General features: G+C 42.9%; 1 protein-coding gene across 2 annotated transcripts in view; it reads right to left on the bottom strand.

Moving 5' to 3' along the window:
• Positions 1-19116, bottom strand: part of PPP2R5B (protein phosphatase 2 regulatory subunit B'beta) — a 72864-nt gene that overhangs the window by 10941 nt on the left and 42807 nt on the right. For both annotated transcript variants that reach the window (XM_066582938.1, XM_066582937.1), the window contains exons 4-10: positions 17152-17253; positions 13056-13148; positions 10330-10460; positions 8235-8294; positions 5679-5787; positions 4481-4534; positions 459-509 (exon numbers count right to left, since the gene is read on the bottom strand). In XM_066582938.1, coding sequence (XP_066439035.1) covers positions 459-509; positions 4481-4534; positions 5679-5787; positions 8235-8294; positions 10330-10460; positions 13056-13148; positions 17152-17253 — 600 coding nt within the window. The remainder of the gene's footprint in view (positions 1-458; positions 510-4480; positions 4535-5678; positions 5788-8234; positions 8295-10329; positions 10461-13055; positions 13149-17151; positions 17254-19116) is intronic.

Genomic DNA, 19116 nt, shown 5'->3' with positions numbered 1-19116 from the left:
CCTGCCTATCTACTACTGGTGGCACATCCTAAGGACAGGCCATCAGTAATTTACAAATGGACAACCCTCTTAAGTAACTTTCTAGTATTCTATATTAAAAAATTACTCCTATACAGAGGCTGCATATCAGTGAAGGGAGAAAGAAAGGAGGAAAAACCGTTCAGCATCTGCAACTACAACCTTTTGCTGCCACTAGATATTATAATGCATTATGGCAGACCCAAATAGGGGTCATAGCTGGCATTTTTGTGGACACTTGTAGTCCCTGCGGAAAAAAGTTTCATTTTTGTCCTGCCCATGTGTGTTTGTAAAGGCAAATGTGTCTGCCTTGACATTCTGAGGCTCCCAAGCTGTTACAGTATGACCCAGCGTTATGACTTTATGAATTGTGCATTAGAGGCTTTGAATGCTCTTTTTCTACATATTCAGCCTTTGTAATATCTTCAGTATTGACTTACCTCTTTCTGGGTACAGGTCTTTGGCCAATACTTTAACAAACCTCGAATTACCTGCAAAGACGCAAAAGAACAATGTTAATTGTTCCGGATGACCGAAATGTATCAGTTTTTCATCATATAAGGCTGGGACATCGAAAACCGATATATCGAAATATCGATATATCGCTAATGCTTTGGCGATACTTTTTATCGATATTGTTCTGTCCGATATATCGGTAACATCGATAGTTTAAGGCGATATAATATCGGTTTTTGTAAAGAATAATGTGTCTTGTGGTCCGGTGACCGTATTTTCTCTCTTTACATTCCACCCTTTCCTTTGTGTTGTACAGGATGTAGTTTTGCTCGAGGCACTAATGAACTTATAAACAAGTTCTAGAAACTTCTGGAAAGTGTGAGGTGACTCTGTAACCAATCAGGTTTGCTCCAGGCAAAACAACTCTCAGAAAAAGTGGGGTCTTCGGCCCCTCCTCCACATGTTTGTTCATGGTGTTAGACGCAGACCCTGAACGCTTGCATCTAACCGATGGCTGCGGGCAATGCTTTCTAACTGAAAGCATTTCCACATGCAGATGGAGGGCTGCGCTGAACGCACGAAGGTCGGGTCCAGAAAAAGAGACGCGACATGTCGTGAGTTCAGCATCCAACGCGAACGCAGTGCCCATAGAAAAGATAGGAGACACATCTAATGCAATTACAATTGGGTGGGGGTACTGTTCGCGTTACCAGGCCCTGCATTATTTACAAGTTGCCATGGAGACCGTTGGTCCCTCAGCGGCAACTTGAAAAAATGCAGGGCAAGGAGCCCCACAAACACACAGAGATCATGCTCTCATCCCGTCAGCTCCAGCGGCCATCCTCTGGCTTCCTTGTAGCTGCTAGGACCTTGTTTCAGTGTGTTTACCTCCAATCATCGTTCTGCACTCCTGGCCATGCTTTATTAACCCCGGACCTGTTTTATTTTTATATAGCATTTAAAAAAGTCGATATATCAAAATATCGATAGTTTTCCACCGATATTTTACAATAATCGATATTTTGTTCAGCGATAGTCGATACTATCAACTATCGATATTTTTGTGTCGATGTCCCAACCTCATCATCATATTCACTTAATGTTAAGGTAAATGTTAAAGACGTTATAGCAAAATTGACTTTTATCAAAGCTCAGACCCCGAGCAAACCCGAAAATGAGAGTCATGTGTTCCCCCCTCCTCCTCACTGTGGGCTCAATGCAACCCCTGCAGTGAGGAGAAGATTGAATGAAGCAGCAGTCGCACATGAACAGTGCTGCTTCATTCATCTTCAACAAGACTGATAGGAATAACTGAGCACTTCTACCCTGCTATTTCTGTCAGCCCCATTGAAGTGAATGCAGCAGCACCATGCATGTGCAACTGCTATCTCCACGTTCCAATGGGTGGATGCAACAAGCCTGCAGTGATGATAGGAGGGGGACACACGACCCCCGTTTTCAGGATCAGGAGGCGCTCTGCAGTGAGACCTGCACTCATAGGTGTACCGTCAGGGATCACTGGGGTCGCAATGATGACCCTACCCCTGCGCTTAAAGGGGCCCAGAGGCCGCCCTCCGCCATATACAAAAAAACAAATAAGGTTGCGTTGTCGGTGGCAGCGTGATTAGTGCGGTCCAGCCAACTGCACGAGCGAGAGGAAAGAGGAGAAGAGAGGAGGAAGGACTCGGAGGGAGGACAAGGGAGGGGAAGGAGGAGGAGCGGCGACACAGGGGGTTGGAGGGGGGGGGGGGGGTGGACACAAATGCACGGCAAGGCAAGGCATGGAGTGCCGCAAGGATGATGATGTAATCTCCCTGCTGCTTCCCTCCTCTGACACTGTGTACAGCTGCTCTCCTCACACAGAGAAGTGGTCTGGGCCCCGGGGTATGTATCTATCTATCTGCTTGTCTGTCTATCTTTCATCTATCTTTTTGTCTATCTTTTTCATGTCTGTCTATCTATCATCTCTCTTTCTCTCTCTCTCTCTCTCTCATATCTATCTATGAATCTATCTATCTTTCACTCTCATATCTACCCATCTTGCTCTCTCATATCTATTTCTATCTATCTTTCTCTCATATCTATCTATCTAACTAACACAAATATCTCTCTTATATCTATCTCTCTCATCTGTCTATCATATCTATTTCTATCTATCTTTCATATCTATCACTCTCTCTCATATGTCTATCAATCTATCTATCTCTCACTCTCTCATATTTATCTATCTTTCTGACATCTATCTCTCTCTTTCTGATATCTATCTATCTATCTATCTATCCATCCATCTCTCATATCTATCTATCTCTCTCTCTCACAATTATCTCTCTCAAATCTATGTCTCTCATCTATCCATCTTTCTCTCTCATATCTATCGTTCGCTGAGATGAATTTTTGCACCCAGGCCCCTGAGCCCTTAGGTAACTCTCCGGCCTGCACTGATTAGACTTCTATCACCTATTCTGTGGACAGATGATAAAAGTCAATCTTGGTAAAACCCCTTTGAATAGAAAGTAACTTTTATTTTCCAGGGTGGAAGAATAGTGCAGGATTCTTTAATTTGATAAACACTGATACCAGTCTGTCCAAAAACACCTCTGTAAATCATATAGGTATCTTCCTAAAATTTATAGGTGGGCACAATTCTCGTCTTTGCCCAATGATACCAGGTATACTTCTAGAAATGTCCGATAAGGTCAAAGAGTCAATATATCACTCTCTTCTAAGGTTGGGATACAGATAGATCTATTATGTGTGCAGGTGGTGTTAGCACTGTATCTAGAATCCCCTTTTATGGGTGTCGATGCACCCAGATTTGGTCGTATTTCTGGAGTTCAGGATCTTAATTATGGCTTCGTATGTACCATTCTGAATCCCTATTACCGGGTGCTCCTATTTAATATTTAGGTACTCCCCACTTGACCAAATCCAGATCCAACGTTTTTAATGTACTCCTAGTCTTCACTTCTAGGATAAGATCATGGATCAACGGTACCCAGGTTGCAATCATGAACTGGGGTACCCTTGAGTTCTGGACTAATTCTGATTTTCCTTGTGCTCAGTTCTTAAATTAGTTAATTTTCAATATACACTGTTCTTAAATTGGTTTGACGTTTTTCTGTCGTTTGAATGACTCATCAGGAACTAGAGCTTTACTGAACCTTGTCTCTGTCTACCTGAAGCCTAGGATAGACACTCTTTCTACTAACTAAAAAGACTTGATTAGTATATGACCTGTCTGTCATTACCATGCATCTCATTTACTAGTCTAAAGATAGATGTAGTAGGAGTAAGGGATGAAAACCCTCAGTCTTCCTCTCTCTAGAGATCAATATCTCAAAGCCAGATTCTATCTTTTACTCATCTGAAAGTCCTGGCTAGTGCAAAGCTCTATATCTGTGAATGATGTCGCAGTCTACCAGTAGCCTAGCCCCAACCCAATAGAGAATGAAGTTGCAAAATAACAAACAGAGGAGCCAGCAAAGCCTCTAGCCTTGATGGTAGGCTGGAGACCATCATTGGATGGTCCGAAGTTTCTACCATAAAAGAAATAGTATCTATAGTCTCGTTCAACTGCACCTATGAAAAAATGCTGGCAGTCGAAAATGGAACATTCGATCTCTTTATATCCAAATAGTACATCTGGCTGACAAATCATCCTTCAACTAAGTAGCATACAAATCCCTCCGCATATCACCCTTCCAAGTGTCTCCATGTCTTAACCCTCCCTCCTTTCCCTAGTAGACACTTTTACCATAAAGTAAAAGCCTTCAAGTGGTACAGATAAGTTTCTGGTTTATAGTTGATATCTAGTATTCAAATGACGAACTACATCAACTTGGAAACTACTTTCTTATATTTTGTAAGAATGAACATTAGTTCCGGTCATTCTACACTCTAGTATTGAAAATAAATAATACCGCATGGCCCATTTTAGCGACAAATATATGCCGATGCATGTGCAGCTGTAAGACAGCGCTGAATGTGAGAAAACTTCGCTACTTACATGCTCTGTTAATGAGGAGTCTTTTTCCAGGAACTGAACTGCACAATAAGCAAGCTAAGGATAGAATATATGAGATTGAAACAAATCATATATTATAGTTCACAAGTCTTTCATTTGGGAATAACATATTTACATTCTATGATTAGAATAGTATTCCAGCACCGTTATATCATCAGTAGAGATGAGCGAATATACTCGTTTCGAGTAATTACACGATCGAGCACCGCGATTTTCAAGTACTTCCGTACTCGGGTGAAAAGATTCAGGGGGCGCCGGGGTGCGGGGGGAGGCGTGGCGGAGCGGGGGGTAGCAGCGGGAAACAGGGGGGAGCCCTCTCTCTCTCCCTCTCCCCCCCACTCCCCGCTGCAACCCCCCACTCACCCACGGCGCCCCACGAAGCTTTTCGCCCGAGTGCGGAAGTACTCGAAAATTGCGGCGCTTGGGCAAAAAAGGGGCATGGCCGAGTAGTTTCGCTCATCTCTAATCATCAGGAATCACATCAGACTGCTAAGCAACAATTCACAGATCCTCTATGAAGCTCCAATGACATAAAGGTTCATAAACAGCATGACGTTTGTAGGTCCACATTTTGGACCCATAGGCACTCACTGTGGCCCCATAAGTAGAATATGGACTAACAGACTAATGGAGGTTACTTGCTAATCAGTGAGATTCCGAGAATGGGGGTCCTCTATCCCTCATCCTCACTGTAGGGCTTACTCCACCCCCATAGTATGTAGGAGACTGAATGGAGTACTGGTCACGCAAGCCCACTGACGCTTCATTCACTTTCAGTGGGACTGCGGAGATGGCAGACTGGCAAGTGCTTGGGTATTTCTGTCAGCCCCATGGAGCGCTAACCGAACTTGCTTGGCCAATGATCTCTTCATTCTGACGCCACTGCGGGGGAAGAAGCAACCTTGCAGTGAAAGTCAGAAAGGCAAGACGGGTTCCCCATTCCTGGAATCGGTGGATGTCTCAACGGTGACACCCCCACCAAACAGCAAGTTATCCTCAATTCTATGGATAAGGGATAGCTTGTGATCGTGGTACAATGCTTTTAAGGCCAGCTGCACACAGTGGTAATTCGCTGCGTGCTACCCGCCTCTGACATTGTGTACTTGCTGGACCGGAGCTACAAAGAGGAAAAGTTTCCCTCCCTTGACACAGTAACTTCTGGGCTATTCAAGTTTCTTACCTGAGCATGAAATATAGAAAGGGATTTTGCAGAGTGTAGAGGTATCAGTACTCGAACGAGAAACTGCTTGTGTTCAGATTTTAGAGGTAAAGCAAATCCATTGATGATACTGTAAAAAGATAAGAAAAAAAAATCGGTTTATATTTATGAAACATGGAGACTCTTTAGCTAATATCATAGAAATGCGCTGTGTGCAATTTACCAAATTGAAACAGTTACCTGGAGTCAGACTCAAGCTAGTGGCATAGTGTAAGAACTTTCATCTTTGGCTGTAGAGTTAGTGATATACATTGATACGCCAAAAGTCATGGGACAGAAACTAATGCTGTGTAAAATTCCCTGTAGCCTGGCAAAATTCAGCAACTTGACATAGCATTGATTGCACAAGTGGATGGAAGATGCATGGAGAGATGTTGAGCCATCCTAGATAGCACAGCTCCGTGGTATTTGTAGGTGCAGGATCTCAGTTGTGAATGGGCTTCTCTACCAAATCCCAAAAATACTCAATTGGACTCACGTGGGGTGAATGTACAGGCAAAGCCATTCATAGGAACTCTCCACAAAGCTCCTAGAACCAATGGACAGTTTAGACCCAATGGCATAATGCACTATCCTGCTGGATTATCCTATCATTGTGGGGGTACATGAAGTCCATGAAGGGCAGCAAATGGTCACCAAGCAGTGAAACATAGTGGGCACTAGTCAATGACATGTTTGGGTGGACCAGTAGACCCTCTCCATGCTATGAGAACACACCACACACCAGTATGGTACCACCAACAGCCTGCACAGTGCACTATGGAGAACTGGGGTCCATGGCTTCATGGGGTCTGTACCACACACAAACTCTGCCATCAGGCCCAAAACAATTGGTACCATTGGACCATTGGACTCATCGGACCATGCAACATTTTGCCAGTCCTCTAGGGTCCAGTTAACAACCTCACGAGCCTAGGTGAGGTGCTGTGTCCGGTGTCATAGTGTTAATAGAGGCACTCTGGTGGTCTTCTGCTCTCATATTCTATGGAAGCTAAACAATGCTGCACTGACCTGCAAGATATGTGTGTGTGTGTGTGTGCGTGTGTGTGTGTGTGTGTGTGTGTGTGTGGGGGGGTCTCCTGCATTGATTATGGATGTGATTTATGTCAGAGCCCCCTATCTGTCTGCTCAGACAATTCTAGACAGGTGAAGAGAAGAGTGGAGCGACTCATATTAAGGATGTGATCCTGACAGTCAGAACAATTTTTTGTAGAATACTTAGTAGGGTGCTGCCAGTCCAATTACCATCATCATATGTCACGGGGCATAGAAAAGCTTAATTCAGTGAGAAATCCAGTGCCATTCCAACATGGCGCCTTTCCACTTCTAACACCAGGATTGCTCCCCTTCTTAAAAGTCAATTTTACAAAATTTACATACCAAGGACATACAAAATAGAACAGTTAGAACTGTTAGTACAGAGAAGGGTACACCTTGCTACAGTCACGCCATTTCATAATCAATTACCGTACTGCCATCCCATAACTTTCGGCATGTCAGTGTATCTTTATTAAGTATGCATTATCTATATGACTGTTGTGTATGTTAGAATGTGGGCAGTATTAATCGCTTTATACTAGGTATATGTCTCAAGGTCTAATTCTAATGTAAGGGGACTATAAATAGTCAGGATTTCTTGAACCAGCTAAACCAAACACATGCTAATTCTAGAAAAGGGGGAGGATTATGGGCCACAACCAGATACCTTAGATAACTTTTATCTCAGAAAACAATCACTTGAATATTTCTCCAAATTCAACCTTTCCAACTATTTCATGTTAAAGGGGTTTTCTGGACACTTACTATTAATGACCTATCCTAAGGATAACTCATCAATAACTTGATCGGTGGACGGGTCTACTGTACAGGATCCATGCCGATCAGCTGATCCTCCCCCAATTGAAATCAATGGGAGCAAAGCTTTGTATTACACTGCCAGCTCTGACCATAATGCGGATGCACTGTACTGACAGCAGGCCGGAGGATCAGCTGATCGGCGAGAAGTCTGAGCAGTGGACCCTCACTGATCAACTATTGATGACCTATCCTGAGGACGGATAGGTAGGAGACAGACAGACAGATAGTTCTGTCTTACATCCTGTTATTTACTGTATACCCAATCCATAAAATGTAAAAAAAAAACCTCAACCAACAGGATAGGAACGATTAACTAAATTAATGAATTAAAGGAGTATTCCCATCCTAAGCAGCTCTACACGCTTCATCTACTTTGAGAATCAGGATTTGATGACCCCCTTTTGCCAGTTATCGGCTACCAAAGTATCCATACAGTTCAATGGAGGCATGGTCCTCTCTATTGAAACTTATGGGAGTAATGAAAAGAGCTGGGAAAACTGTGTGCTCGGCCACCTCTTGTGGATATGCTATGAATAAATAAAATGGGAATACCCCTTCCTTGGCAAGGAACTTTAAGAAAGTAGTGGTCTCTAAGGTCAGTCTGATGTAATGTGACCTACTAAGAGAATTGCAAGGCTATGCTTTCTGTGCATCACTCACCTGCCAAGGATTTCAAGCAGTTCAGCAACACCATTAAACCGCTCTGTCTCATAGATAAATCTGTAAGACAAAAGAAAGCTATTAGTTACGATGAACAGAACTGCGGAAACCGTGTACTGTCAGGAACTTTATAACTGCAATAAATTTACCCCAGGACCCTAGGAAGCCTTCAAAAAGAACGTATACAGAGCTAGAGAAATAAAATGTTTGCTTCATTAATTTATCTACTCATGGGAACTATGTAGGATATCACAAACAGAACAGATTATCAGCCCTTTTATTGGACATATGCAAACAGCAGATATGCATGTGTAGTCAGTAGCTGGCCATCAAAAACAATAATACACCCAGATAGAAATGTTGGTTTGCTGCAAAACGTGTCCTATAGTTATGTGTCAGATATGTTAATGGTTACACATGATGTTAATGTGACAGATATGTTAATGGTTAAACTTGTGGTCTAACTAGACACTCAATCTAGGACACCAACTTCGACAGCTTACGAGAGTGCACGATCTAGAGACTCGGTTACAGGAAATGTGAAACGATTTGAAGCAGGACACCATACGGAACCTGTATGCCTCTGTGCCCGCCCATATCACATCATCTATCCAGGCTAGAGGCAGCCCAACAGTGTACAAGAGCCTCCATGCCTACCTGTATCACACCATGTATCTAGGCTAGAGGCAGCCCAATAGAGTACTAGAGCCTCCATGCCTACCTGTATCACATCATGTATCCAGGCTAGAGGCAGCCCAACAGGGCACTAGAGCCTCCATGCCTACCTGTATCACACCATATAGTCAGGCTAGAGGCAGCCCAACCCGGTACTAAAGCCTCCATGCCTGCTTGTTTCACATCTTCATCCAAGCTAGGGGTGGTATAACAGGGTACTAGAGCATCCATGCATGCCTGTATCACATCTTGTATCCAAGCTAGAGGCAGCTCAACAGGATACTAGAGCCTTCCTGCCCACTCATATAACATCTAAGCTAGAGACGGGACAACAGGGTACTAGAGCCTCCATGCCCACTCATATAACATCTTGTATCCAAGCTAAAGACGGGACAACAGGGTACTAGAGCCTCCATGCCCGCCTATATCACATCTTGTATCCAAGCTAGAGGCGGTACAACAGGGTACTAGAGCCTCCATGCCCGCCCGTAACAGATCTTGTATCCACGCTAGAGGCGGTACAACAGGGTACTAGAGCCTTCATACCTGCCAGTATCACATTGTGTATCCAAGCTAGAGGTGGTACAACAGGGTACTAGAGCCTTCATGCCCGCCAGTATCATATCTTGTATCCAAGCTGGAGGCGGTACAACAGGGTACTAGAGCCTTCATGCCCACCTGTATCACATCTTGTATCCAAGTCAGAGGTGATCCAACAGGGTACTAGAGCCTCCATGTCCACCCGTATCACATCTCATATCCAGGCTAGAGGCAGCCCAACAGGATACTAGAGCCTACTTTGAATTGTTTCCCCAATACACTTATCCTTTTGCTCTAATATTGTTCTTACTTACATATATCATCATTGCATTCACATATATAAAGTTTCATCTGATTCCAACAACTCTTTCTTTGTGCATTATTGTTTTATCAATGAGTGTACAATAGCTGAACCTACCAATTTCGATAGTACTAGCTGACCATCTAATGTGTATGGGGTCTTCCCAACCCTCCCTCAATGGAAGATGTTGGTTGAGATATCCATCAGGCAAATGGATTTCAGATGCCCAACAGTTCTTTTGAGGGGACATACACTGTAAGCCACTGCTAGATGCTCAACTACAGGGCCCCAAAGATCTAGCAAATGACTACCTTATGACTATAGAGTCAAATGCTAGAGTCTATTACTTATGGGTTATTTAGAAATAACCTTATAGATGATATGACCTTTGTATGCAATGATAACAATAAGGATCATCATACAATTAAAAGTATTTTCAATAGCTGGAGGATGGGCACTCAGAATCTTGTCCTCTGGTGGATCCAATGAACACCAGTCTGATACTATTATCACTATTATTGTTATGTATGATTCATGTATAATCATCCTAAAGGACCGAACACGTGATATGGTCTGTACCTGAGAAAGATATTGTTGCACTGTTTTCTGATGTAAGCTCGGAGTCCCAGGAATTTCCCATAAACACGATGCAGAATGGTCTTCAAATATTCCCGTTCACGGGGGTCCTCACTGTCAAATAGTTCCAGTAGCTATAAAAGTATAGAAATTTATCAGGAAGGAAGTAAAAATTCCTGGGGCCTAAGACCTCATTCAGATGTACATATTCTACAAGTGTTTATGAGTTTGTGGGTATCTATGGCGCTAGAAGTTCAATTCAGTAAAACTGCAGGGAATCCGTTTGTTTCTTCTGGAAGACGGATTCTTAAAGAAGGTATCTGAGTTGTAATGGTGCTTTTAGTGTTTGTCATGTGTAGCTGTAGCAGGCCTGGAGGAGTCGCTCAGAAGGTATCGGGGATAAGTAAAAGGACAAGTCCAGTAAAAGTAGTAAGGTAATACAGTTAACTTGGAGAACAGTATAAATGAGAATTTATGGCAAGTGAGTACGGGTGGTTTCACAGAAGAAAAGTGGAATCCCAGCGGCAGAACTGTTCCACCTTGGGACGGAACCAAACAGCGCCGAACTCCATTGACTATAATGGGGTCCATCCACTTTCCGCCCAGCTGCTCGTCTTTGGGCTGAAGAAAAAAACTCCGGCCGGAGGTTCCCACGCAGATGTGAAACCGGCCTAACTTGACATGATAAACAGGTGTCACACAAAACGACAACCAATAACTGCAAAATTCAACATTTCAATTAAGGCCGCCTGCAGACAGGCGGAAATTCCGCGGCGGAATTCCCGCCCTTGGAAGCTGCCATAGGATTGCGTTAGCAAACGCAATCCTAGGCAGACGGCCGCGATTTGTCCACGCGAAATCTCGCACGGCAAACAAACCACGGCATGCCGTATTTCTCTGTCGACGGCTCCGGTCTGCGCATAAGCCGGCTGCCCGGCAAGCCGGCACATCAAACAGCCAGAGCGGGTGAGTACACGCTGCTCTCTGCAGGCGCTCGGGTCGGGTCCCGCAGCAAGAATCCTCGCAGCTGGATCCGACCCGCCCGTCTGCAGGCGGCCTAACTGGTATATTTCACTGGATCACTAAACAAATGTTTACAAATAAGCAAGTAATGTCTAATATAATAAACACACTTAGAGCTAATACTTGAACCACTGTTTAATCGGATCTTTATCTCGGTCAATGGATAAGATAAGCAAGCCTGTAAATCTGGGCGTCTCACCCCTGGGGAGTCCATAGAACATTTAGGATATAGTACTGTACGGTAGAGCTCCATACCGCAAACAGGGATGTAGCCTGGTACCCTTTCCTATGATTGCCACAGAACAGCAAATCCAGCAGTAGATGCTGCCAAGAAATTACTGTATCTTCCCGTAGATGTCTGGTGGTGCAGCGGCAGCCGCTTGAGTCTTTGCTGTGCACATTTCCTTGAAGAGTCTGGACTCCGCCTAGCTCTGGTTAGGAGACTCTAACAGTTCCCTGGTGACTCCTTGTCCATGTGAAGACTTGTCTGCTGAAGCTGGTCTGGTTAGCAGTGTCCATAGAGTTAACATTACCCATAGAACAAAATAGAAGCCAGTTCCTTTTGTTGAGCTCTTGGTTCCCACTTTGCAGCATCATAGTCACATATATAATACTAGTAACTCCTGGCTACATCACCCCTTGAGTAACTTTCTGCTGAATTCAAAAAACTTCTTTAAAGGGCCACATTTTTCTATGCTAGTATCCCTCACCTAATTGGCTGTCACATCCTGGATGTGTCCTCTGTATATCCTAGTTACTTCCCTGCACTACAGTACCCTGTCAGACACCATCTTGATGGGGATATTGTTTACTTCAACTTTCAATCAAACCCATGATGCATCACACAAAGTTAAGGCTATATCAATGTTTTCTGCAAGAAAGGGGGGGGGGGGGGGGGCAGTTTAATTATCATTAACTTCTGTATTCACCTAAATAAGCTACAGATCATAAGTATACAGTCAGGAGGTTGAGCTGTGATCTCCTCTATTCTAACTATGTGACAGGAGCTGTGTGATCATCATCAGTAATTGTGACATGAATGCGTGGTTCTCCCTCAACCCAGTTGTTGTGGTAGATCCATGTAAGAGCATCACACAAACTGAGAAATTGACTAGAAAATGAATACATAACCCCCAGCAGATATGAGTTGGTCAGAAATGAGATCACATGACCATCTGAGGAGGAAGAGGCTGTGATCTCCTCTATTCTAACTGTGTGACAGGATCTGTGTGATCATCACCAGTAATTGTGACATGAATGCATGGTTCTCCCTCAACCCGGTTGTTGTGGTAGATCTATGTAAAAGCATCACACAAACTGAGAAATTGACTAGAAAATGAATACATAACCCCAAGCAGATATGAGCTGATCAGAAACAAGATCACATGACCATCTGAGGAGGGAGAGGCTGGGAGTTTAAGACTGAAAGAAATAACTAACCAAGGTAACACTAGCTTACTTATATATACTGGGGGGATAGCTATATAATGAATTCTTTTTTTTTTTTTTTAAATCACCGGAGTGGCCCTTTAAACACTGATATAGTTTTTCTTTCTGAAGGAGGATGGATTTCTCTTTTCATAAAAAAAGAACATTATTAGCTGTATTTTTTGTAATTATAGTCAGTCGGTGTAGGTTATGAGCACTAAGCACAACACAATTATAGAGGAGCATGGTTTCTAGTAGTGCTATGTAACTATACTCACCATAAGGACGAACTTCTGGTCCACATATCTCTTGGCCAGTGAAGGCTGGAAGTCCTGACTTTCCAGGAATCGAAGAAAGAATTCATATACCAACTAGTGATAGACATAAAGAGACAAAGGCAAATAAGGAACAGGCCTAAGGATGCCTTCTTCTGTTAACGGCTAGGCTCAACTAAAAGAAATAGCATACAATATGATTTTATGACGATTATTTATCATGTACTTAGAATAGGCCAGGGGCGTAACTATAGAGGGTGCAGGGGATGTGGCTGCACCTGGGCCCAGGAGCCTTCGGGGGCCCATAAGGCCTCTCTTCTCCATATAGGGAGCCCAGTACTATGAATAAAGCATTATAGTTGGGGGCCCTGTTACAGGTTTTGCATTGGGGCCCAGGAGCTTCAAGTTATGTCTCTGTGCAGCATGGTTTAGGTATGGGTACGGGTACACATACAGATAGAGGGGGGGTCCCAGCTCACATTTTGCATCAGGGCCTCTGAGCCTTTAGTTACGCCCCTGGAATAGGCCATCAATATTTGATCGGTAGATGAATCAACCTTGGGACTCCCACTGATCATCAGAACAAGGAAGCTATGGCTGTCACTGGAGTTTACGCAGGATGTCCCAGGTTCAATCCCATCAATGCTTAGGTCCCAGAAAACCTTTGATACACTATGATTTTCCATTCAGCATACTAAAATGACTGATCATGCAGCTTGCTGGGGTTCGTAGATGCCACACATATTTTAGGGCTCGTTCATATCAGCATTAGGCAGTTCTGTTCTCTTGCTCCGTTCAGGAATGGAACTGAATGGTGTCAAACAACCCTCATTGGCTATAATGGTGTCTGTTCTATTTCTGACCAGCTGTCCAGCTTTTTGCCGAAATTCACAAGATGAAATAGCGCTGCGTGCTGTACTATGTCATCTTGTTTTCTAGCAGATATCAGTGAAGGAGGTTCCGAACGCAACACTGATGTGAATGAACTCTAAGTTGGGTGACCTGATGCTAATACAGTAATATAGTTCTTTATTGGCGTTTCCTGTTTTTGTTTCTTCCCAGAAATGATGACTAGAAAAACAACCATTACATTGTCTTATTACTGGTGTTCATAGTCAAGGACTGTCTTCAGAGACTTGTGGTCAGTAATTCATTCTCTAGATGCTCTACTGTTACAAGTCGTCCAAAGGTTCATTGCCATGATTGCTATTCTTCAACGTATTCAAAGTGTGATTGTTCTCAACAAGAGAAGTCACGTAATCATGTAGATATGATACCTTTTAATGGCTAACAAAAATACATGATGTTGTAGCAAGCTTTTGGACCTACTTACGGTTGAGCAGCCTGAAGAGGAACCCTAAATAGGTTTGAAAGCTCGCTATAACGTCATGTATTTTTGTTAGCCATTAAAAATGTATCATATCTACAAGATTACATGGTTTCTCTTGCTGAGAACAATCACATTTTGCTCTACTGGCTAACACCATACCAAACTTTTTTCTTTTTAACTTATTCACACATGATGTGGCATTCATAGCACTGTTTCCATGGAAAATATTTACCGGCTGACCTAGACACATTGCATTTTTAGGCATTCACATGGTAAATAAGATTCAGTGGAAGTGCATGTACAGGGTATCTAGTGCACATGATGTGTCAAACTCAAGGCTGCGGGCTGAATCCAACCCCCCACATCATTTTATGTGACCTTTATGGAGTCTAGATGCAAAAGGATTGTTTCTCTACTTTCCCTGTACGACGAAGAAAGCGCTTGGCAGAGGAGGTGGTGCCATCCTGGATCCCGCTATGAACCATTTACATGCCGCAATCTACATTGATCACAGCATATAAGGGGTTAACAGAGGGGATCGGTGAGAACAATGATCCCCGCTGTTGCAGCTAGAGGCAGGCTGTTAGTCAAAACTGTCTCCCACAGCAGGATGGCGTTGGCTCACTTCTGAGCCCACGCTATACTCAGGATGTAAGTTTATGTCCTGTCGCGTTAACTACCACCCTGACAGAATGTAAACTTATGTCCTGTGGCATTAAGAGGCTAATGGCCTATTTTATTTTGTAATACAGACCCAACTACGACATGTTATACTTGAAAAACGCATGTGTGAATATCCCTATACAAATCAATACGCAGGTGTGGATGAGCCCTTGTAAATAGCCCTTTGAAGGCAACCACAATGCTGATGTGGCCCTCGATGGAAATTAGTTTGACACCCCTGACCCAGGGGCTGGTAGGCTGCATACACCATACATCCTGGGGGTGTTAAAATTGGGAGAATTGGGTGTATTTGGAAATGAAAGATGAAATAACTGCTTGCAATGCCAACTTCAGGTTCTGGGATTAGCAGGGATACCTTTGTGTATTAAAAGATTCATAGACGGAAGACATAATCCGCCACTTTACACAGTTATAGTACAGCCACGCGGAATATGCAGCTCCGCTTCATGAAATAGATGCTATGAAGTTGGGAAACTACTTGAGATGCACAAAGAACTCAAGTCCAAAGGACCTCGGTGATGAGGAAAGGTTCACAGAGTTAAATATATTTATTCTTCAGTGGCGCCAATTAAATGGAGACAAAAATAACTTAATTACTTGGCAGAGATGATACTTTAAGCTCCCGACGCCTGTTATAAAATTATCATGAGGACCATCACCTACCATGTGCCATTTATAATACTGGCAGCAGAGGGGCTTTGTTACCTCTTGTGCCCAATGACTATGACTCTGAAACGGTCCATTCATAATAGACATTCAATAACTGTTCATACCGAGCGCATCGCAATGGAATAGATGCAGCATCTCTGACAGGGGGAAAGTATAACCCGTTAAGGATCTGGATCATTTTTGCCCCTATTTTCGGTTATTCCTCCCCCTTTTAAAATATCAGAACACTTATCTAACCATCATCGTAGCTGTCTGAGGGTGCGTCTTGTTTCTACGGCCCACTAACTGCAACAAAAAAGACCTGATAACCTTATACTATGGGTCAATACGATTACTACGATACCCAATTTATGTAGTTTTTTTAAATTATTTCTTACCGCCATCTTCTGACAGCCATAACTTTTTTATTTTTTTGTCAACATAGCAGTGCGAGGGTTCATTTTTTGCAGGACATCCTGTAGTTTCTATGGGTACCATTTTGAAGTACATAGAACTTTTTGGAGCTCTTGGAAACAGGGTGACCGAAAAAACGCAATTCTGACGTTTTTTAATTTTGTTTCTGACGACATTGACCATGCGGGGTAAACAAGGCGTTAGTATCAAATGATTTTTTGTTTTATTTAGATTCTTTTATTATAAATATAGCAAATACGGGGGTAAAGTTTTACTATCTTTTATTTTTTTTTATAGTTAATAAAAGTTTTAAACTAATTTTTACAGGTTTTTTAGTCCCCAGAAGGGACAAGAACTTGCAATGCCACAGCATTACATTATACCACGATCTGACAAGCAATCTATTAAGCCATGCTACACTCTACAATGGCCACCCTGGGGCCTTTCAGATGGCCCCTGGCAACCATGGCAACCCACGATCTTATTGCGGTAGGCAGTGCAGTACCACAGAACATTGGTCGGGGCATTTAAATGCCGCTGTCAGAATTTACAGCAGCATTTAAAGGGTTAACAGCCCCGATTGGTGCTGCTTATCATTTAGATCTTGAGGAATGTATTCTCCTCCCCTCTGCATCTGTATGTTATATTTGTTCCTCATCAAAACTAGTTTCATCAGCCTGATGAAGGGTCAATAAGAAGAACCCGAAAGCTCACTATAACATCATGTATTTTTGTTAGCCATTAAAAGGTATCAAATCTACAAGATTACTTGGTTTCTCTTGCTGAGAACAATCACACGGTGTCATGCAGGAAACATTGTTCATGTGTATAAACCCATTCAAAAGAATGGGGTTCAAACTTGTGCGTCTTGCTACGCACAAATCTCGCGTGATTTTCTTGGCTGCGTGAAACCGGCCTCAGTGGGATGCCCTGCGTCAATATCACAAAAAAGATCAACAATGTATCCAAGTATCTGTACATGTAAGAAATAATTGTGCGCAGTACAAGTCTGTCCGCAGTTACCTGAAGATGTGGCCAGGAAGGCTCAAAATTTGGCTCATCCTCTTCAGGGTCAAACTCTGGGTTGTCAGTTGGCGGCAGTGTTCGAAATATGTTCACTGAGATCTGTGGGAAAAAACACAAGCTTTACTTATCAGAATGAAATGGCACAAAGCAGAAAGAGATGAGCAGATTGATAGACAGTTTTGTTGGAAAAGATTCAGTTTTAATTATAATCAATTTATTTCTATTCCTGCTCATTTTGGATTTAGGAGTCCAGTGGGCGGTCCTCTCAGTAATTACCAGTGATCTCTGGCTGTTGATCGCTGATAGGACCGCCCACTGGACTCTTAAGCTCAGAATGAGCAGGATAGAAATAAATTGATTCTAAGTTCTCCAAATTCTGGGACGGCACGTTCAATGTGACAAGTTCTTTTTACATTTCCATTCTTGATCCTGTTCTTCCAGGTGACCTCATATATGAAAGCAGTAGAAAGATGAGGGATTCCACAGTAGTTACTTATATATTTCCCACACATACACATTTATGCACACATAATTAATGGGCTTTTCCTAAATATTCTGTATTTACTGTATTTTTCACTCTATAAGACGCACCGGATGATAAGACGCACCCCCGCTTTAGAGGCGGACAATTGGGAAAAATATTTTGAACTCGCCCAGGGACAGTGCAGGGGACAGTAACGGGCGATGGAGCAGATGGCGCAGCAGAGGTCTGAAACACTGGTTCTCTGTGTCACAGCGGCGCTTGTGTACAGCAGGAGGAAGGGAAGAATCCGATTGGTGGAGTCAGGGGAGGAGCAGCAGTACCCGCCGGCGCTCACCAACAATCAGCGGTACGTACGGGTGGCAGTGCAAAGGAGAGAGAAATGGTCTCTTAACTGATCAAAAGTTTCTTTCAAGTGATTGCTTGTACAATCGTACATTAAACTCACGATCACAGAAGCAAACGGCACATTCGCTCTATAAGAAGCCGCACTGACTCCCCCCCCCATCTTAAGGGGGGGAGAAAAGTGTGTCTTATAGTGCGAAAAATACGGTAATCCTTTTACTGCCAAGAATATATATAATGAATAAGCCCAGAGGGCAAAAACACATGGGGCATGCGCTATAACGCACGAGTGCATGTGAGTTTGAAAAAAAAAAAAAAAGATCGTGACGATAGGTCTTGCCTCATCTTTCTCACATGTAGTGTGATTTTCACAGCCGTATAACAGAACTGAAACATGTCCATCTGTTTAAGCCCTGAGGCTCTGCTTCACTTAGGCTTTCTCCCATGAACACAATTTTAATGCATTTTTATAAAACATTACCATTTTAATGAAAAACCTTGAGTGTAAAAGTGCTGGATTTGATTTTTATATTACTTTCAGAATATGTATGGGTGCGGCGTACAATCCCTTTAATAACTTTATACCAGTATTATTTGGTCACTAAACACATCTGCAACAAATCTATTTCTTTTTTCAATATGGAACCAGTTCAAAAAACAAAAATCAGATGACAATCATCAATTTCTATGTCAGTTTCAGATTTAACCACTCTTAATGACGCGCCCTTTTTTGTTATCTTTGTTTTTTTCTTCAAACTCTTTTCAAACTACTAATGACCACTTGTCCGTTTGTATGTATGTATAAATGTATATGTGTTTGTGTGTGAGTGCTTCTCATGTTCTGCCCCTTTTGACATCATTGCTCTGCCCTTGGTGACGTCATTGCAGGTCCTACAGTATATATAAAACACAAAGCCTGACTGACAGAAGAAAGAACACAGTTAGGGCACTTGGAAGGAGAGGATAAATATAACACAATGAGAATACAGATAAGCCGATATTATGTCAGACACAATTCAGCGGTCCTGACAGGAGACACTGACCTACCGCCACTGCAGAGATCCGGCAGGCTGAAGGACCTGTGGTGATGTCACTACTATGGGAGGCGCCATTCTGGAGTTTAGCAGAAAGTACTT

This window comes from Eleutherodactylus coqui, chromosome 11 (genome assembly GCF_035609145.1).
Source record: "Eleutherodactylus coqui strain aEleCoq1 chromosome 11, aEleCoq1.hap1, whole genome shotgun sequence".
Classification (NCBI taxonomy): Eukaryota; Metazoa; Chordata; class Amphibia; order Anura; family Eleutherodactylidae; genus Eleutherodactylus; species Eleutherodactylus coqui.
The sequence above is the reverse complement of the archived record's forward strand: the minus strand, read 5'-3'. Positions and strand labels throughout refer to the sequence as shown.